The 24323-nt window shown below is 28.9% G+C and overlaps 1 protein-coding gene across 1 annotated transcript in view; it reads right to left on the bottom strand.

Moving 5' to 3' along the window:
- The window catches only part of LOC132948780 (mucin-3B), a 53978-nt gene extending 30650 nt beyond the window's left edge, over positions 1 to 23328 (bottom strand). The window contains exons 1-2 of the mRNA XM_061019426.1: positions 22987 to 23328; positions 291 to 362 (exon numbers count right to left, since the gene is read on the bottom strand). Coding sequence (XP_060875409.1) covers positions 291 to 339 — 49 coding nt within the window. The 5' untranslated portion in view covers positions 340 to 362; positions 22987 to 23328. The remainder of the gene's footprint in view (positions 1 to 290; positions 363 to 22986) is intronic.
- Positions 23329 to 24323: the final 995 nt, after the last annotated feature.

The following is a 24323-nucleotide window of genomic DNA, read 5'->3' as shown; positions in this document are numbered from 1 at the left end:
GTACCTAAATAGGATGTACCTGTAGTAGTAAATGTACAACTGTTATAAACTACAGTTTTATATAATACAATTACTATACAATATAGGTATGATGTTCTAATTTTATTGTTTATAACCATTATGCGAATGTAGAAAATTATGTAAACGTACGAACTCACAATTTCAGCTCATATGATAAAATCCTATTCTATTATAATGTAGTGTTCAATGAATCAACGTAGGCAGGTAATGAAAAATCATGTTTAATAAATAATAATATAATAAAAGAAAATATAGTGTTTGGTACTCACTCAGGAACAGGCACCACAATCGATCCGTTGTGATCCAATTGCGTTTCATCTTGTCATTTGTGTGGAAATCCGCTGTAAAACACAAACACGGTTCTTTTAGACATGACGGTCATCCATGATACTACTTGCGCCGCAAATGCAACCCGTTAACAAAATATTATGTAAGGCGAGGGATGATAATAATAATAATACGATGACAATAAATTGATAAAATATAATAATATGTGAATTTAACTCGGCGGCTGCAAACGAAAAACAAAAAAAAAAACCGTTTCGTAATAATAAATAATTTGAATAATAAAATTGTATCGATGGTCTCAAAACGCGGTGACGGCACGTCCTGCGTGTTTGTAGGTATACATCGACGACACTATTCGGGACTGTCGCTCGGTTGACACGCCGCAGTGGCGTTCGCCGCGTTTGTCGCCACCGCCACGCCGCCACTGCAGGTAGGGGAAACAACTCCACCGGAGGTACCGAGGGGGAAAAACACCTCCGATGAGTCCGACGCGTAAGGTAATAGATTTATATATGTAATATGTGTGTGTGTGCGTTTTGTTTTTCCCGGAGTTTTTGTTTTCCCACGGACAATGCTGCACACTTCAAAAGTGCTCGTTATGCAACAACTACAATAATAATACCTACCAGCTGTATGCTTTATATTATATATTTTGTAAACATAGTTAATTACAACCAAAGTATATGAACTCTTCACTTCGTATAATATAATAATAAAAGCGGGTAAGTGGATGTCGCTCTGCTGTACAGTAGGTTACAAGTGGGTCACTGTATAATGGATTGTATTAAATTTGAGTTCAATGATATCATATCATTGTATACGAAAAACGATTCTGAGCGGAGACGGTTTGTCAGTCTGGATATTTGATATTGTTATTATATTTTATAATAGTCTGTATGTTGAATTATTATTATAAATTACAACAAAATAACTAAAATCGTTATTTTATTTTTATTTTTAGTCGTTACTATGGTGATAAACAAAGCGTTAGAAATTAAAATCCCATTTTTAACGGTTTTTTGTTATTTGCCGGTGGTTTTTGCCGTGGCATTAAATAACTATTGAGAAAATTACCTCTCTAAAGTACCATCTTGATCCAATTTGCTAAAAGATAATATAATATATGTTGAAATCGAAGCACTCCTTCTGGTGGAAATTTTGTATATAGGATAAAAAAATAAAAAATAAAAAAAATAAACTAAACACCATTGTAAAACCACTAGCTCCCTCGCTCTGCTCAGAATCTAATATACTACGTATATTATAGTTTATAATGTATATATTATTATTACGCTCTTCTCGTTTTGAATATTTATTAATAACGACATTTTTATATTATACGTATTCAATGGCTATACATATTTTATTTTATTTACATGGTATCTACAACAATGATTTACTCCTGGTTAATTTCGTACTAATGAACCTCATACCTGCAGTACATATACCGTTATTCACATTTGTGATATTTCATGTTCTTAATTTTTTTTCCTTGTTTGTCTATGTCCGCAAATTGGGTTTTAGAAAATATTTTGAATTATATATTATGTGCACTGAACATCATTTACCAAATTGACTACCACGAGTGAGTTTATTATGGTATAAAAAATATCGTGTATTTTATAGGTTAAACACTTTATTGACACATGGTTTCAAAGTTTTATAGAAATATGACGGGTAAATATATCGAGACGTATTTAGGTATATCGAAATTTGTAGAGTAATTGTCTATATTCGTTTTGAAACTGTCTATACCAATACATAATAATTAATGGGACTTCATCGTGCACATTGCGCATAAAAAATTACTCAAGATTGACTTTCATAAGAAATACATTCAATATTATTTCGTACGTCGTTATTAGATGATGTATAATGTATGTAAGCGCACTATAAGCAAGATTTTTATGAAAGTGAATAAGTCTAGACTGATAAAACGCAGTTAATGTTCAAACAGAACAAAAATTAAGATTAAAACGTATGTACTATTATGCATTACACTTTATTAGTGTCGTACAGGTTAAGTGTTTGATTTTTTAAACGAATAAAACCTATTAGGTACCTTTTTTATAACACAATAACTATTATTGCAGTAACACGCCGATAGTTTATAGTTATTGTGTCAAAAAATAGGTACTTTAAACACACTTTACTATTAACGTTTATATATATTATTATTATGTATTACCTATCATTGATTTCGGCAATTCAGTACTCCGGTAAATACTGTTTAGCGTTTACGTATAATATATCTGTTCACCACGACGTCAATGACAATCGGAAAATACAATACCGGAAAAGGGATGATAAGACCATTATTGTAATGTAATATAACATCAATTCTCGAAATGGTGAAACCGCTTTAATCCACAATAGTAGACACTGTCCGTATATACGAACGCGACTTCCGATTCGATTTGTACGGCGAACACTGCGGATAACATATTATTATATATATATAAATACACCACGATATTATACTATTGACTGTCGAAGTAAATCGAATGTGTCCATCATGTTTTATGATTACCTCATTGTGAGTTCCAGTTTTCATGGATGGATTTCCAGCTATATAATAATATATTAAACACCAAATACACGGGTGCGTGTCTTTTGTTCGGGAATAGTGTAGGTATAATATGTTTGAAGAAAATGTACAATAAAAATAACATTATATTATACATATTATATAGAACGAAGGATTGCAGGGCGTTGAGCGAAATCGATATTTTGGAATTCACCGTGGTTGATCGATTAATAAATGAGAAAATAATAGTTAACTTACACCCAACCAATAATTAAACACGATAATATAAGAATGTATGATTAAGCCATTTAAAGGACACGTCGTATTATTATTTTGTCAACGAAAAAAAAAACTGTACATTATGTTTTAAATTTTAACACGCGTAAACCAATTAATCCTAAATTTAAAAATGAACAAAAGTCACTAATGGCTATTGAAGCATAGGATGTTAATTCGACAATTAAATGTGCGTTAAATTAAACAAAAGTTAATTAAACTATTGTTTAACCTCGAGTAAAGGAGTTGAAGCTCCCCTAAAATTAGAAAATTAGTAAATGAAAAACTAAAATCACTTTAAAATTTAAATCAGTGTAAATAATAAAATAATTTCCATTGATGTCAGTATGTCACCTATATATTGCTCGATAATATAAAAGTTGTATTCAATTATTTTTTTATTTAATTACTACGCCAGTAGGGAGGTTTATTTTAGAGTTAGATTAGCACAGCTTACATATTTTGTTCTCAAAATCGTGAAAAAGTTAAATTAAATAATTATTACCTATATTAGAAAATTAGTTTAATAAAATGATAAAAAAAAATCAATTTCTCAAAAATGACTTATTTATCATTTCTTTTATAATAGATACATATAAGCCATCGATGTTTAATGATATCTAGGGCCTTAAAACGCATGTACAACTGTACAAGGAATACCTAGCTTTGGTGACTAAATACTTAACAATATTTCCGGTCAAAACACCGCGGTGTGTCATAATATCATATTTCCCCTGTATGCCACATAAGACCGGTCTCTCCTACCCACTTATATATGATTATTATTGCGACGTATAGTGTTAAAATGAGTTAATAAAAAACAAATTGAAAAAAAAAACCATATAAACAACACTTTTTCAACAGAAAACGACGACGTAGGTACACGTGCACGTTTCAGTGATGTCACATTTACCTCCGTCAAACAATAGCGAGACGGGTAAAACGATAATTGGTAAGAATTGTATTCATCGTCGCGAACGTAGTGGAGAGCATAATATATAATATACACACACGTGCGCGCCGCCATCAAAAAGAAGAAAATATATCACGTTCCGGGTCGGTTGACTTTGTAGAATCATTGTATTTTCAACTAACACGCGTCGAGTAATCGCACAACTGTTTTTTTTTTTGTTATTACTATTACTTTATTACTATATTATTTCTATCTAATTGGCCGGGAACGTGAAAAAATTTTTTCCGGAATGTTTACTTTGATATCACATAAACTACCGAGTGGATGGGGTTATTTAAAAAAATAAATAATACCCGGAAAGTGAAAAAAATTAATTGAAAATCAAATTGTTATATTATCAGAATTTAAAGGTAAATAAAAAATCATCAGTTTTTTTCGTTAAAAACACGGTATGGTTAAGGGAAAACTATATAACATAATGGATAATATTTTGTGATGAAATAATAACAGCTATGTATAGGTAGGTAATATATTATATTATCGTTACTATATTATACTGTTTATTTTTTCTTTATGTCTGAATTTATACATATTGTGCTAAACACGAATTCAGTTTACTACAAATTGCTTTTAACCATGTATACAAACAAAACGCCAAAACATGAACATCTATGATATTATTATTTCAATAGTTTTTAAACTTACAAAATAATACGAGCAATGACATTTTCGGTAACTTACGATTTACGAAATATATGTTTTGTAGCTTATCGACTTTGCTATGCCACATTTACGATACACGCATTACACATACTTTGATTAAATTATAATAATGCAAAAATGATTTCTCAATCAAAAAATGAGTAATTTGTTATTAAAACTCATCAGAGCATAATGAGGTTATGCTTTGGTAGGTATGAACCCGTCATTGTGAATGTGAATACAATAGGAAATGTTTCATATATGAATAGATAACACTGCAGATAACATCCATTAAACTTGGTAGGTACCGATCTAGATTCAGTTTAAGATGTATTAAACATTTAGATAGGTACCTATACCGCCTTGTGTATTGACTTCGTAAGAACCTAATGTAACATTATACATGAATACATATTGACTTACACGAATTCTTGAACTTTATGGATTCGTTAATACTGTTAAGAGAAAGGAAATCGAAGTATTTATCAGATTGTATATCGTGTAAGTAAGACTCTTATTCGTGACTTCATGAAATCTATTATAATTTCCATTTTTCATGTATAACAAGATTCGGGATATTCATTGGATGGGATATATTTAAATATTTTACTCAAATTGTGTATTTTTTTGTAGTGAAAATGTAAGACTTGGGTATCTTTATCAATATTTGATTGAAATATTGAAAATAAATAATACCTACTACTAGCATAAAAATAATTGGTCCCATTATATGAAAACAAATTGAACCCAGAAATCGGTTAACTGTTTTTATACAATTTTATTCATTCTACTTAGATTTATATAATATGAAAGACATACTGCAAATGTAAATACAATACCATATCTTCTAAGTAGGTAGTAAATATGTAGTGTATAATATAATATATAATATTATTTGTTGCAAAATCGTATATAATTAAATATTTGTGTCAACCGATCTTACTATATTATTATGTATATATTATAGGGTACTCATAGGGGCTAAAATATTTTCTGCATTTACACCTGTACGTGTATACATTTGAATAATATTATTACAGCGGACATTCAACATTCAATCTATACAAATAGATGTTGGGATAAGATTATGTTTATTTCGAATTTGAATATTGTCTTTAAATATCTTTTGTTATAAACGCATTAAACACGTTTAGTAACATAATTTGTTGTTATTAAATTGTATCAAATAATTTGATTTACAATACATAATATTATGTAGGTATCATATAAGTAATACCTATGTATATGTATATACTATATTTAAGCAACAAAACAAGTTGGGAAGTATTATGAAATATTTTAATATAATCGTTCTACATACGATATCGTTTTCATTTCTATATGAGTTGATAGTCGATTGAAAATAGTATCGGTCGCATTATGCAAATTATATTATGTAGGTGCGGGCGTTAAACGTGACTGAATATGGATCAAATCGGTCGATTTTTAATTCGTACACAATGATTTATGATTATTTTATAAGTTTAGTTAACATAATAATAATATGATCTATTATAACCATAGGTCATATGTCATGTTAAACTATATAGAAACAAGTTATATAGTAGCTATGTTCTCTATATTTCTTTAGATAAAATTTACCAATATTTGGTTCTAGTTGACGCGTTATAAATTTTCAACACCTTGTTTTATTTTTAATGTTTCGAATAGTTTCGATAATCAAAAAATATTTTTATTATTTGTATTCAAATTCTATTTCAAATCATAAAATAATAATATTATATGAATACCTATTCAAGCCGATAATAATTAATAGGTACTAATACAGTAATACCTAATTGTATAGTTCTCGGGATTGAAAATTATAGTTATTCAACATAGTGATATTCAAAATTCAAATTATCGGCATCGATATATTATACAATATTACAATACGGAGAAGATTATATTTTTATTTTTTAATATCGAATATCGTAAGTATTACAGAATATAAGTCTTTACTGTCTGATGGATTTTCTGACAGTTAATACAAACAAATCGTTATTATTAGTTTATGGTATGTATAGGTATTTCCCCATATTTTACTGAAATTCGTGATTTAGTTACAAGGCAAAAACTTACATCATTTTTCAATTTAGTCTACGTGTGAAAGTTCAAGACCAATAATTTCAATAATTCGGAATTCAAAATCTATGTGGATATACGTAGGTACTCATCATTCACCACCAATAAATTATTCTACTTACAAAATATATATTATTATTACTATATTATACATGCGCATATAAAAATTTCTCGTTTATTCTATAATGGCAAATTTATAATTTATATTTCCATGCCGATGCCATAATAATAATAATATACATCAATACGATGACTTATACAAGGAAAAATAAGAGAAGATAAAAAAAAAACATAATAAACGTAATCATTATTATTATTTAATCGAAACTTATAGGTATAGATAGGTGTAATATATACGGCGGCGCATCGTCGCCCGATGATCGATGGGCATAGGTATATAATATATTATAATATGAATAATAATATTATTCATCTATTATTATCGTCGAGTGTCCGAACACAGTGTGCGCGTCGTAACAACCGGATTCGTCGGTTATCGCGTCTTCTCCGCGGATATATTATTATTACCTGTATAACATTTTAATATATTATATTATTATACTAAACATAATAATATTGTACAGGAAGGCAGGTCTGTAGCCGGTATATGGGAGATGGCCGGGTATTATACGCGCGTGTAATAATATTATATTATAATTTTTATAGTTGCGCAACGACGACATCGCAAGCGAGGAGTTATGCGTAAAAATGTCGGGAAATAAATATCGGGGAAAGTTGTGAGACTGTGATGCAGTGTGCATCGTGCGATGATGGGTACCACGGCGAGCTATAATAGAAGACGCCACCAATAAAAAAAAAAGTGTTCGCGTGTGTGAACAGTGTAATCGACCTTCACCTTTGCAACACAACATCCGCTAAATAATAATAATAATAATAATATAATATACAACATATATCAGGCCAGGTTCCCCCCGACCGAGTGATGTTATAATATTATTATGTTTTTTTTTTAGATTATACTATTTTATGCATATTATGCGATTATATAAAATTATGTCACACTTGGTCACTCGGAGTATTGTAATTTATGTATTAAATACATCGTGTATTATACGTAATTATCATTATTATTTGATAATAATTGTTATTTTACCCGCAACCTTTGAAAATATTATCAGTGTCGCGTTTATGCGTTAAAGCCTCTATATTTTAACACGGGTACCTATATAATATATATTAATGCATTATAGCATTGATTATAATACATAGTATATAGATTATCATACAATCTATGTATAATCAATGATTATAGTATAATGATATACTAATATTACACGGCTTTTTTTCTTTTAGCCTATTATATTTGTCCACCGAAATACTATTGTGTAGATGAAAATTACGAAACTCAAATAAAAAAAAAAAATATTTAATTATAACGTCGTATGATAATGTTTTTTTTTTGTATCTACTATTATAATACACAACGATAATAATGTATTAATATATTGTATCATTTTGCAGTCTGTAAAGAAATCGTTTATTTTAAACTAGTATTTACAATCTCAATAGTTTCAGAATACTTTATCTACAATTGGAGCTTTAAATACAATTTTACAAAAACTATATTGTCTCTATATTTTAGTAATACACATTTACGGAGTGCAGTAGGAAAATAACAATCGTGTTAGTAGGTTAGGTTAGGTTATAGGTTATACGATAACAATTAATACAGTTCTGTAATTCTAAAATAAATGTTTCCGAGTCTGCTACTATAAACTCGTGAAAGAATAATGTCGTACGAACACGATACAATTATAATATAATATTATGTACGTATAAAGTATTATCATTTAATTTATGAAGACAAAATTACTAAACATGTCTAAATAAAAAATCAAATAAAACTGGAATTTTAACAATATTTATGTACGATTATATTAACTTATTATGTAAATGTTGAATTATAACGAAAGTTAATATCACGTTAAATAGGTCTTACGTTTTCTATTAGATAATAATATATATAGGTAATGTCTATTTAGATTTTAGTTACATGGGAATTCATATTATAGATGTAATTTGTTAAGTCTTTAATTAAGTAATTATATCATTAGATGTTTAACTTTTTAATACTCATAACTTTGTTATACCTAGTAAATATTTCTGGGCATTTGCAATTATTATTCTACTATTCTAATAAAGCATATTTAAATTATTATGTTTTTCTTTTCATGATATATGGTAAGTCCAATTTTTTATTTTACAATCCAATTCTACTTTACTTTTGAGTTAACGGACATCTCAGCGTATTTTCAGTTGAATAATAATATTATAGTCTCGTAACTAGTCGACTACGTTTTGCAAAATCGCGAGTGTCTAATGTACCTATATCTATACCCAAATAATAATAATAATATACACGCATAAATGCATAATAATATGTTATTTTAACGAACCTCGTTTCATTACGAGTTGATATGATGATATAAGTTGCTAATACGTGCATGTTTCGGATAGATTCGATTTCAACCCGTTTCGAAGTGCACGTCTGTACCGAGTGAAAGCCATAACATATAGTGCGGCGTATGATCATAATGTATTATATTATACAAATAATATACGATGATGTGGATCTATATGGACCATGATCCGACGATGATTCACGAGTGTGTATATTATATTATTTATTATGACGAAACGGCCAATGAATTGGAATGCGTTACAAACGTGTATAATAATAATAATATGTGTAATAAGTAATAACAATCGTTCGTAGGAAGCGAGAGATGCGCTCGTGGGACGAACGCGAGTTGTGCACATTCGTAAGTCGTAGGAGAGAAGACCCCCATCGGCAGCTGACGGCGGATCCGATGGCCATCATTGTGGATTGTGTATTATCAACATTTTGGGCTACAGGCGAAAACAATGTAATATGGTTGCAAAACATCACGGTCATAAATACTAATATGCGTATGAATCATGCACCCACTAGCTGCAGCAGGAGACCGTCTCATATATACATACCAATATTTTATACTTTGGGTATTCTATTTATGCAAAATATACCTACAACGTAATATAGAGTGTACACGAACCGTCCAGTGTCACGCAATAGTGGTGTTGTCGATCGGTATAAATAAATATAAAAAAGGTAGTGCCTGCAATAGGCACGAGGGATATCTTGACCTATATATATACCGTGGATTCATATAATGATATTCTCACGATAAACGGGAATGCAGTGGTGAACTGAGTACAAAACTGGTGTCATATTATTATAATCCTTATATATTTAGGAAATAACAAGTCTGTTTTGATTACCTACCAAGTTTCTGACAACATTATTGAACTGTTTTCGGTTTGTTTTATAGTTAATTTGTTTCTATAAACACTCCACGCGCCATACAGTGCCCTTTGCCGGTGTTTGACCAAAAGAGAGAAGATAAGGGCATATACATGTATCCACACATTTTTTGGTGAAGTAAAATAATAATCTTACAGTTTTTAAAATTTTTTTTTTCCATAAGTGAATTTTCAACTGCTAGGTTTATGTAATATTATAGGATTAGGAATATAACTAATTTATGAAATAGTATATAGGAATATGTCATACTAGGATTACCGAATTTTATTTTGCAGGTGTAGATGATAGGAACGACGCGATATGCATAGGTGCAACTATAGGTACATTTTGTCTGATTGGGGGGGGGGGGGGGGGGGTCTAAAATTGAATCAGCAACACAAAAAATGAAATTTAATATTTTAAACTAAAATATGATTAAAAAACTAGGAGGCTTAACTCCCCCACCCGTAATTGCACCTATGGCGTTATGTGAGAAACGCCTTGTTATATTATTAAAGTATTAAATATTAATATAATGTAGGAACTATTTAATATTGAATATTTATATTCATTATTGTTAACTATATTTTTGATCTTGTTGTCAACATCATGGTATTTTCAAGTGAGCTAAATTAATATAATTCTATTAAAAATAATGATATTTACACGATGAACGTTTATACATAAATATTTAAGTCTATTTTAATTTTTAGTTCATTAAAATGTATTTTTTCAGTGGATGTAAAACGTTTTATATAGTGTATGATTTTTTTAATATTCTCAAGGATTTTCATTGTGTTAAACTTTTTATGCAATGTTATAAATATATTTATAATAATGAACTCAAGCTGAAAAACATGTACATATAGGAATTAATTAAATTAGAAAAACTCGAAGTATATAGCTACAAAGAGATTATCCGTTTTGAAAAGTAGCTTATAAATACATATAAATATAATAATAAAAAAATATAATAAATACAATAAACATAACTTTTTAACATAAGCTATTAAGCTCGTTATGTATTCTCTTTATTTTTTATAACAAAATATATGCAAAGCTTATAGCACAATAAACTTGATTATTTTTATAAGTAGTTCTCATTTTTCAAGGATTCAATACATCAACATTTTAACGATTGATTAAAATTATGTGAATAATAAGTGCATTATAACAAGGTATGGGTATAGCGTGGTATACTGTATACTTAATACCATATTATACTATATAGTATATAACATCACATATTAGTATGAACAGTATAGAAACATTAAAGTGCTCACTCAGATTGACAATATTGTATTACAAATAATTGGAATTGAGCGTGTCTAATCTTTGTATAAATACTGTCTAGAGTTTAAACAATATTTACTGTGGGCAAAAAAAAGGCTAAGTTTAGTATTTACATTAATTATGCATACAAAACTATTTATAAAATTAGGTAAATTATAGAAAAAAACATCACCAGGAAAAAAAAACCACGGTGTAAAAATTAATTAACTACAATTTGTGAGACAGACTTTTTAAATTTGATTAAATATTTACAGTTTGTAAGAATAATAGTACCGTTCGTACAGTAATATTATATTCCATTAGGTATACCTATTTAATATCTTATTTTATTATTCAAATTAATAATTATTAATTATCATTCAAAAATTCAAAAAGTTCAAATAACGTTGATTAATTTTTATAAATAGGGTTTTCATAGTGGAGATTTTTATTTTAAAGACGAAATAGGTAACAATAAAAGACTGGTCAGTAAATAAAAATAGCTAAAAATCCAGAAGAAAATATAGATTTTAGTAAATTATTTGACACCCAGCTGTTGTATACGTGTATGCATATAATATCCATTACCTATCCATTATCCATTCTGTGAGAGTTACCGGTTACATTATAAATTATAAGCGCGGGTTGCCTATAGGTACAGAGAAATTGCGTTTGTACTTTATAACTTATAAGTACAGGATTCCGTTCACACTCGACAGTTAACAATGTATAATAATGATGGAATAAATATATAAATATTTTGTCGTAATAACGAGTGTATAGGTAAACACTAAACAGAGTTTCGTGCGCTGTATTGATAGATAAAAATGATTAATGGCATAATATAGTAATACGTTCAGTACTTTAGTGTGGTCTAATGATTAGACTCTAATCATAATAATATCAATGTGATTTCAAATGATGATGACAGAAACTTGAAGGTTTATTCTTTTTTTTTTTTATTAGTTAACCTGCGGCATTGGATGGTTTTTAAACTGCGGGGGAAGGAACAGTAGGTGTAAACACGCGTGTGTAGTTTTGACAGATTTTCAAGTGGGTACCCGTAGGTATCTGCCATGACCGGGTGGGGGATGGCGGCACTTGTTCTCCGGACACCGTGACTTGCCCGAAGAAAAATGCCACCCGTGGTCGAGGTATCGAACCAGTGTCGGTGTGCGTCGCAACTGACGCCTTAGACCGCTCGGCCACTCCGTCCCCCAAAGGATTATTCTATAATAGTTCAAGATGTTATAATATTAAAATACATAATATAATAGTATAATATAAAAATAAAGTGGTCGTCGCTTATAGTAGGTAATCGCTTTGGTACCTACTGATCAAACTGATAACATAAACTGGAAGATAACACTAAACAAAATTGAAAAAAACAACAAAACGTTTGTCAAATTTAAAAAAGGGAGAAAGAAGGTAACCGCTCATGCACATAACTTTGCATTACATTTTGACATTTGTATAGAAGAAAAACTTCAAAAATGTCAAGTATTTATAAATACATAAAAAACAGTATAACTATTTTAAAAACTATAGCATGTATAGAAGATGCTAAAATAAACATTTAGCGAATATTTTAAATATCTACGGTTATTCGTTTTTGAATTACAATAAAATAAGAAAATCAATTTTCCAAAAAACGATTTTGCGTAAATTATATAAATGTTCGTTTATCTTTTTTTTCGGAATTATTAAGAGGAGTACTTAGCATTTTACTTTTAACCACCCAAAATACCAACTAAATTCACTTTTCTACTATAAAGACATCGAAATGGAAAATCTAAAAATGTTTACAACTCCAAACGGTGATAACAGACACAAAAATTAAAAAAACATACATTATTTAAAATAAATCCATACATCGATCGCTCCACTCGGAATCTAAAATTGTATTAATGTTATGTTACGTGTATTACCATTGGATATTGAATCTAATACTTATGTAGTTATAAAATTTGTTTATTATTTAAAATAAACATAGTTTAATACTAATTTAATTTTAAAAAAATAATTAAAATGGAAATACGTACGAATTATATTTTATACTAAGTACCTACTTCGTTTTTCAATCATTTTTACACTTCAATACACACGACATGCACGCAATATATATAAATATATTTACCTCAACTATCATTCCACTATAGTGTATATACGCAAAGTGTATTTCGGTACAACCAACACGTAAAAGTTTGCCCGTGTATCGAATATCGATATTTGTATTATAAGCTATAAGACACTAAACAGTAACTTCGATAGTGTGTACGTATTCATTGATATTATGATGCTCAAACTGATAACATTACGCGTCGACCTCTATTATTCATCACAAAATAATTGATTCAGGTAATTTACTATTTACATATTATTATATTGGCACACATTCGGCCCGTACTTAGACTTTTCAATAACAATAAACGATTGATAACATTTAACGCGATTATAATAAGCCATGGAGACCACTGTATTTAATATGTCATATAAAGTCATATACATAATATTATTACATTATGTGCTTGTGAAGAGTAAAAATATTTTTAAAAAACCGGCAGTCACGACGATCGGGGAAATGGACGTTCGGAAAAAATAACAGGTTTTTGTTTATTAATTCTTATACCTATGTAGTTTCTTACCCGTGACATTTTTTCGTGCTTCCGACGAGACTATATACCTCGTCAGTTACACAACAAGCAGACACAATGGTTCATAATCGGCTCACTGCAGTACTAGGCAGGTATAGTTATAGGTATACTTAAATATATTATGTCCTATAATGATAATAATAATAGTATAGGTAATCAATGTCCGTGCAACGATCCCTTATGATGGGTTATCTAAAAATATTGTGTTTTATTGCGTTTCCAGTTTGGCGTGACGCAACAGCCATATAACCTACTGCAGCGGTTTCATTATGGTTTCACTGCAGTCGTGTATTTTATCGGCCGGTAGTAAATAATTTATTTTTGATACAATCAGTGAAGTCCGTACGATTTACGACCGGATTTGAGAACTTGGTGGATTTTAGTACAGCTGATATACTCATATACTATTCTATACATGACTCTATATAATGGAATAAACGTTGAAAGCTCTTTACCATAAAAAAAACCACACACGCTTTACTTGAACTAACGTGTTTATGTAATATTTTGTCGTTATTGTCGGTGTATTAGCAGTTAAATAGTCTCCTTGTGGGTGTTTATTCGAACCACAAATGTTAATATATTTTTTTTTTTATTTAATCAAGTAAATTGAAATGTATAACATGCGGTACCTAGTGAAATTTTCAAATAAAATGATGCATAAATAAAAATTTAACGATAAGATAAGTTGTATTATGACTTAATGAAAAATACTTAGAAAATATTTAAAATATAAACGTCGTTATCTGATACACTTTTTCTTAAAATATAAAACAAAAATATATATTATAGTAGCTATAGCAGGTAGTACCCGGATATTAGAATTTATTATTTGCCATTCAAACACAAAATCGATAATTTATTCGTAATGCATATAATAGGTACCTACCATAGATTTTATAATATTACGATATTTTTAAATCGGTATACATTATACATAATTTAAAATAGTCCGATTAATAGTTGCATTTAATATTTATTTATTACCAGTGGCGGTCAAATGATTTTTTAACATGCACTACTTAATTACTAAAAATATAATTTATCAGATATAAAACATTAAAAAAAAGGTCACAGGGCATCTACCCCCTCATCCCCCAACCTCGTTTGACCGCCACTGACATTACACCCACGCGGAAATAATTAAATTTTGTTCAGATATACGTTTTTCATAATAATTATTATTCTTTTCTTGAATTTCCCAAGTTTTCAAAGCGTGTATAAAATATATACACACGTTTGATCTTGCACATTTAATGTGCCCGGCACTTTTTTTTACCTGCCTTTAAATTTGCATCTATGTTTTTATACTCGTTACATTTGATTGCATATAATAGGTACCTAATTGTTATTATAATTTAAAATAATAATTACGTAGTGTAATTGCGTAATCATAATTTAAATAATTGTACACATTCATTAGAATAATATACGACTGTTCGGATAACGGAAATAAAAAAAATCAAGTTTAAGACTTTAACCATACCTCATATACATTATGGTACAACATAATAGTTCTAAGTAATAGATATAGGTTAATAAATAGTCCACCAATGATTTAATATCTGTATGGTTGATTGTAGGTAAGGTATTTTGTAATCACTGATTTTGGTATTTCAATATCCCAGTATTTAATCATTGTTTGCTCGCGAATTTACTGAAAAGTGGAAACTGATGAAAACTATATACCTAATATTATATTTCTAATCACACGCGTGGTATACAAGTACACAACACGAGCAATTCTTTTTGTTAGTGCCTTAGCTGTGGGTATACGCGCACTTGGGCAACTTGAATGTTTTATTATTTAATGGATCAAATGGGTCATGAACGACGAATTTTAATCACGATTGGCACGTATGTTACTTAATCCGTCATACGCATTATTATTATAATACAGTAATAATATATATATAGTAATAACATTTAATTTACAGACGTGGTGACCTAAACGCACGGTTAGTAGAAGTGGTAGCTGTTCAGAGGGCCGTTTTAGCGATTTGAAAAATTACGATGAAGCGTGACCTGACGATAGGAGGCTGCATGTACCTATACGTTATAAATATGATTACTGTTTTATTGAAATAAATTATAATAGGCTGCCGTTACAAGTGAGTTACAGTTGTATGCGCATATAATGAATTCATGTAATTAATTTGCCAAATCCATTAGGTGGGTACGTAAATAATCCAAAAACGGATCAACTCATCAACTAGCTGTAATGGTTCAACCATATAACATGTATATAATTACCCAACACTCGTTCATTTAATTACAGGTTTTTAATAAATACTACGAAACCAAAAAAGAACTTAGTTTATGAGGTAAGTACCAACATAAATAATTAAAAATGTATTTTTTAATTAATAAACAAATAGAAAATGTAGTGCTTTTTCGCATATCATATCTAATAATATAATAGGTACATAATAAAGAGGGACTTTATTAAGTAAGTACTATGAGAAAAATGTCTCTATAAAAATATAAGGCAATAATTACACATAAACAAATAATAATGGAATAATGATTTGTTTTTTAAACTCAAAATTAATTTAGAAAGCTTGAAGTATATAATTTTGAATATTATTTTTACGTAATTGTCCTAAAATATTTATAATATATAGCCACATGGATAGTTACTATATATTTAATAATAAAAGCAAATATTGGCAAGCAATTTCTTTTCAATCATTGATAATGGAGGTCATTCTATTAATTGAAGGATTATGATAAAATACATTATTTTGTATTGATGCTTTTTGGACATTAATAATTTAAAAATTGATTAAATACAATTCCAAGGCTTTAAAAATACTTGAACATTCACTGCGAATTTGTTTGAAATTATAGATACAAAATTAAGTGGTTTATGAAAATAAAAGTAATATTGTATCCGAAAACTGTTAGCTACAAATACTCGTAGTTTATTTGTCTATATAATGGTTTAGTATGAAATCGTTACTTAAATATTATAAGCAGTTCAAATATTGAGTGTTTTTTTAACAAGTGAATCAGTATTTATATTCTTTAGTAATGTACGTAAACCATACTCAATAAAATAAACTCAATAATTTAATTGTTCTTTAAATGTTAGTATATTATGTACTAGTTTATCCATAATAATATAATTGTATTTAATGTAATGTAACTTGTTAAGTTTATATCACGCAATCCAGCCTTTCTTCGATAGTAAGTATAATTTATAGGTGAGAATAAAAATAACGTGAGAAACTTTTAACAGATAATTTTACTTTGTTTCTCCGATTGTACTACATTAGTCATGTAATAATCTTGTTTTTATAATTTAAATATCAAAATGTAAGCCGTGGATTTTGCTGTGTTATGAAATATAGAGGCAGTTCTCGGGGATTCGGTGTCACAGTTTTTTTTTCTTAAACAAAAGCAAACATTATCGCGATAAGAAAGAAGTTGTGAAACGTCATTAGAGCGAAGTGAGAGAATCTTCAGCATTCCATCCATGACAGTTGGAGGCCGACCGTTCGACCCCACAAATTAAATTAAATAAAACAACAAACAATAAGTTCAAAGTATAATACAAATTTCTAATGCAAATCCTTGCACTAATTATATGTTGGGGACGTGTTGGACTACAAATTGAAATCCTTCCGAGACTGATGGGTTTAGCGAGAATAATTTGGATTTATATTTGTCACGACAAAATTACGGAGTCTGATAGGAAAAAAATGTACTCTTAGACAATAATTATAAAGGACCGTGGACCTAGATACAGTATCATATTATATAAAAATATCATTAGTGTATTTGTATTTTTAAGGTCATAATATAATTTTTTTAATACCTACCTAAAATAAAAGCAAGATTTGAACATATTTTGTATACATACCTAACATTATAATGTCATTGAGTTGGAAGATTTAATCTAATTTTAAACCATTTTTTTACAGGACATTATGTCTAATACCAACGTATATAAACTGAAAAAAATAATTAATTATGTAAAAAATAAATTACAAAAATAGGTATGGAATTAAAACATTTTATATATAATATAATATATTATATTATGTTGATGATTATAGTTATAATTTATTATTGGTTATACGTACTTATAACTATAAAAATCGTAAGATAAACATAAATATTTTATAATTAATACTGGTGATAATCATATAAATTCTAAATTAAATAATATTTTACACTTACAACATAATATAACAATGAACTAAATATCACATTTAAACTAAATCACTAGGTTATACCTATAAATTATTCAGAAATTAAAATTTTAAACCATGATAAATAATATTATAATATTTATAATACTTTTTTAGTCATCAGCCACAACTCCATATTATGTACTATGTATACCTGTATAAATAATATATTAACCAATATTTATGATTTTTATCATAATTTAAACTATTAAAATATGTATGCCATAAAGTTATGTCACAGCTTGATAAACCTACCATATTTTTTGATTTTCATCATAATCAACTTGGATAAATATTATACTGTTTGTTGTTACGAATTATTTCCTATATAGTCAACTACTTTGATTCACAAAACATGACACAACTATTTTTGTATACTTTCCTTTCAATCAAAATAGTGCCCAACAATCACGCAGTGGCCAGTTACTCTTTATGTTTAGCCTATTTCCTTCCCCCAAATAATTTCCTACTTTTTAACGACAAGCTGAATATTACTTGATGGGCACGAAAGTTGTACTGCTTATATACTTCCAATACATAATATTATGTTTATATTATTATTATTAATGGTTACATTATGCCTACTAATAATTAATAGATAATAATAAGAAAATTGAAAATATTTTGTTTTATTGAGTATATATTTTATGTGCAAAAAGTTTAATATGAATTAATTTATTCCCGAAAATATTCGATGTTTACTTATATTATAACACACATACGTATATTATCTAATCAAACCTTGCCATTTTTATACAGTTATATAATTTGTATTTTTGAACGGATTCAAACCGTAAACAGTAGAGAATAAAAACGATTTTTGATGGGTTTACAGTGTAACAATCGATTAGTTATAAGCGCACGTGTTTGACTAACTAAAATCGAGCATAGGTCACCACAGTTGGTTAATGAGCAAGCTGGTCTTTATCAACACGTAAGTATACGTCACGGATATTTCATATAATATAGGTATAACCCCGGGGAAGCCGCAAGTGCACTGGAAATAATGATAAATGAAATTCACATTATAGTTTTCATGCGTACGCGGCGTGGAAACGCTTGGAGCCATTTTATTAATGCCGAACGATTACAACCGGTTCACTACTATTTTCGAACACGTGCCAGTAGAACCATAATAACTTTAAACGGTCATAATGTGAGCACCTGATATTAGGCTTAATCCTATACGGGATCAATTTTAGATGGTTTTAAAATAATACGATACGTTACTTCTAAACCCCGTGACCATAAATATTTGAACCATAACTTAGATAAGTAGGTACCTATTTAGTTTTCTTTTTATCTCGTCGACTTAGATTTATGATAGAATCTAATTCTATTGCTATAATTTTGAATCTAATGAACAAATTAATCAAAAAATGTAATTAAAACGTAAGCTTTTATTCGACACTTGTTGATACACATAGGTAATATAATAGTTTATCACGCAAAAGTATAAATAATTTATAATCTAAACATCAATTTTGGATTGGTTGTGTGAAAATGTACTATTTTTTACCATACCTTAAAGTTACTACTATTAAATTCAAAAATAAACGCATTTAGTTTTTAAATGTAATAATTAACAAAAAAAAAATAAAATTATCTAAAGAAAAATTAAGAACTGTCTTAAAAATTAAAATCTTTGAACTTTAATATACAATTATACATTTTATTTATTATTAACTTTGGTAAAATGATATCAAAACGAGGTTTTTCGTATATTTGTGTTAACGTTAATCCATAATATCATAATATTAATATTTTTGACATTTATAAACGGTTCTTGTGATGACTTTTTATGATTGCCTCCAATAATGTGAACTGTTGGTTCGTTAAGTTCGGTTAGTCCTTTGGTCACATTTTTAACTTTCATAACCACTAATTAGATGGTTTCAAGTTTCAAAATCTTTAAAATACTCTAAATGTATTAATTTCTAAATTTAAATTCAATGTTGAATGGGAAATCTTGAACCTCGTTCGTGTATTTTCATCGTGGTAAATTAAACTAAGTATGAAGTATTAGAAGTGCCGTAAACAGCAATTTCATTATGAGTACTGAGTATATAATATTAAGGAAAAAATATATTGATATCCCTCTTTTTTAAATTTTAGATATATTTGAAATCACATAATACATATTATAATATCATAGATACATAATGCATGCACCGTAATAGGAAAACTATTTTGGATTAAGTAATATTTTGATGCCCTAATTAACAATTTAACAATCACAGTTTATTAAAACATATCATACCTATTCATAATAATTCTATTGTATTAACGCTTCAATAATACCATAGACTAAATAATCTTGTCGATTAATCGTATTTAAATATTACGTCTTAATGCAATACTTAAACAACTAGTTCAAACAATTGCTGAGTTACAAACAAACAGATTTAAATATTCTATTTGTTACGGAGACGTTATAAGTTAAGTAAACTTTGTTTTTATTACCTATTGATGTTTGTTCGTTAAAAACGTTCAGAAATAATATTTTATATTTGTGCGATGGATATTATTCTTTGTATGGTCGTTTCTCTTGAAATTTATACCAATAAAGATATATTTTTTTTGATATATTGACCATTGTTATTAGTAGTATGGGTAAAGAAGTACTGTATACAACATTATATAACTTATTGAAGCAACTATTTCGTTTAAACTTAATACGCCTCCGGATCAGAGGGAAATAAATTGTTATACATATTTCATTAAGGTGAGCGTGAAAAGTAGTCTCATTCTCAATAGTACGTCTATTGTGTTTGCGTAGAGTATTTAATAAGCAACTATACCAGCACTCATAATAACACTATATGCATCGTTCTGTCCTGTTTTGGCAATTTAATACGTTTGGAAATAATCCAACTTGGATAAATCATTTATTTATTGTACAATGACAAATAATCTCTCAAAAACACAACTGCACTACATTTTAAAAATAATTTACATTTTGATTATTTATTGTAATACAAAAAAAAATCTTTCGAAGTTATAACACTCCACATATTATATGCAAATAATGTATTATGGTATTGGTTTTTTTTTTTAATTTTGATTATAATACAAATTATTGAAATCCTAAATTAAGTTTTTCAGTCATGGACTTTTAATATAATACAAATAATATACCTACTAAGTAGGTACTATCTTATAATTTGTTTGATTAAATTATTTTTTTGTGGAAAGTTATAGCTTTCTAGACCATCCCGATAAACAAACCTTTTTTCTCTATAATATCTTTCACATTCCGCTCAACAGCTTGCATCTTATAATCTTTTTAGTGTATAACTACTTAAAGGATAATATTATGTCTTTAATATAAAAACCAAATTACCTATCTAAAATTTAAACAATGATTTTAGCACACTAAAATACTAAATGATTACGAAAAAAACAGGACATAAAGCGACAAAATTACAAAACATAATATACATATATATTATGTACAATATTATATAATAAATTATTAAAACACAAAACGAATTGACAACTACAAACGGAGCCCTCCGGTATTGTTTTCGAAATATAAAGTAACTAAGCACGTCTACTTCACTATGTTTACCACAGATCATATTATTTGATATCGAATAGGTTTTGTTTTATTGTATACTGGTTGAAGAAAAAAAAACTGAAAGTACATTTATCGTGAATCGCTTCAGTCATGATGCTTCCAAACTACAGGGTTCTGCGATGCCCTTATTCCGTGGTCATAATCGTGCAGTGATTCACAGTACAAATCGTGGCCAAATACAATAATAATTAGTTCATCGTAATATTCTGAACAGTCGTTTCAAAACAAAATCGAAGAAATATGTAATATAAACTTATTCAGAGCATATTATTACTTTTTTTTTTATTTAAAATACGTATCATAATGGTATACCATAACTATCATACTGAAAATTACCGTAATTTGAGCGATTTATTGCAACCAAAAAAATATTTCGTATTTAGGACAATTACCAAACGGCGTACACGTCATATCACTTAAAAACACATAAAAATAATATTATGCTACGCATTATACTTATATAATCTAATTTAAAGAAAATATGGTCTAATCTAGACATAAAACTTTTTGGTTTTCGCTATATCGACTGAAACGAATAAATGCATATTGGTGAACTTTTACGGTACAAATCACAAAACAAATCGTAAATTAGAAATAAGTATTTTGATAAAAAGTATTACATACATTTTTCAGTAAAATATGAACAGTAACCGACCAAATTGGAATTTACATATTGTGCAGTTATGTGTGGATATGGTAGGTACCTATGATAATGTTATTATTTTAAAAAGCATTAAATAAACGTTATGTTGTTTAACACTGCAATGTCTATATTATTACGATAATCGATCAACTATAGGTAGGCGCCCACCTATATATTTTGTAGTATGGGTGATAACAACGATTTAATAACACGAACAATTAATAAAAGTACATCGGCTGAAAACCCAAAATAACTTTTTATGTAACACATAATACATAGGTACACAATACATGCATATCGATATTGTGTGGTGGCTGTGGTTCGATGTCATCGATATAATATAATATCTACCTAATATAATAATAATATGTAGGTGTATAATATACAAAACGAGTATTTTATATATAATATGGATATAATACGATACGTCTATAATTATTGTACGAGATGGCCCGTGTACACATATCATACAGATCAAACATTATAATCATAATATTATTATCTAGTTATCGACTTGGCACTTACCGGTTTAGTAAATATGCGGCGGATCGGTTCGACGAGTGCGGGGGCGTATATAATATATAATATATACTCTATGCCGATGTAGGCAACCACGGTGCGTGTGGTGGTGTGTGGTATCCGTCGAGTCGATTGAATTCGGCACAAGACACGTCGTCGACTAGCCGTATAGGTATATATTATAATACAATATTATATTGAAATTATGTATGTAACGTGTGTGCTGTGTTCGCGTCGGCCGCGGCGCTAAGTATTATCGGCGAGTATAATAATAGCAGTAATAGTCGCAGCTCGGGCACCGGTAGTGTTTCCAACTCGCGATTACGGACGTGAATGGACGACGGAGGAGACGACAGCGACTACGATGATGATGTTTCCAGACGCACACACGTCGAGGGTGTCGTCTTCCTTTCTCTCGCCGGCGCCCCCCCACCCACCCACCCACACACGCGCGCTCGCGCTTGCCGGAGACTCCGTGATCGTATTATTACTATTTAATATTATTATTAATGTGATCGGCCGAACTTCGGGGGAAGAAACATAATACATAACACTGTATAGGTACATTAAATGATGTACCTACAACTACACTATGATGCGGCCGTTCTCTCGCGCGGTGGAAAAAACCGGGTCAAGGCGGTCGTCCGCGAAAGAAAGAAAAAAGAATAGAAAAATTACGACGGAAAAATAATATCGCATATTATGATTGTATCCAACCTGCAGTATCTAAACGCGTTAATGCGTTATAATAATATACTGGTGAGGTTGGGTTAGGTACCCTACCAACCTGGTGTGGGTATACAGCCGTACAGGGTGCTTTTTTATTTCGGTTTGACGTGAACCGCTCTTGTATTACCTCTGTAATCGTTTATTTTCGTAGAATTCTGACTTTCAGATTAATATTTTTAAAACAACGACTAGGGCTCGAACTTCAATGCTATTGGAAAAAACACCAAATATGCATGTTGTTGTGTACTGAACATAACAAAATTATGAACTTTAAAACAAAAAACAACTGGATATTATAAAGTACCTATAAGTACCTACTTGTTCTTTTTTTATAAAGTAAATCTAGGGATTTGCTTAATATTGAACATTTTAGTTATTTTATTTTAAATTAAGGTTAGGTAAGTCATAAACAATGTGAAATATTAACAAGTATTTCGACTTTCAATTTTTCACGTCTATTCTTTTTTTAATTTGTCGATATAATTTATTTCTATTATTTTGACAGTCGGCAGAAACCGTAAGTTGTTTTAACTATATTTATAAAACATTATGGTTTTAACTAATAACGAAAATTATAATTACAATAGAAACGTATACCTACGTTGCATGAACTC

Source organism: Metopolophium dirhodum, chromosome 7 (assembly GCF_019925205.1).
Source record: "Metopolophium dirhodum isolate CAU chromosome 7, ASM1992520v1, whole genome shotgun sequence".
Classification (NCBI taxonomy): domain Eukaryota; kingdom Metazoa; phylum Arthropoda; class Insecta; order Hemiptera; family Aphididae; genus Metopolophium; species Metopolophium dirhodum.
This window is presented reverse-complemented; position numbering and strand designations above follow the sequence as displayed.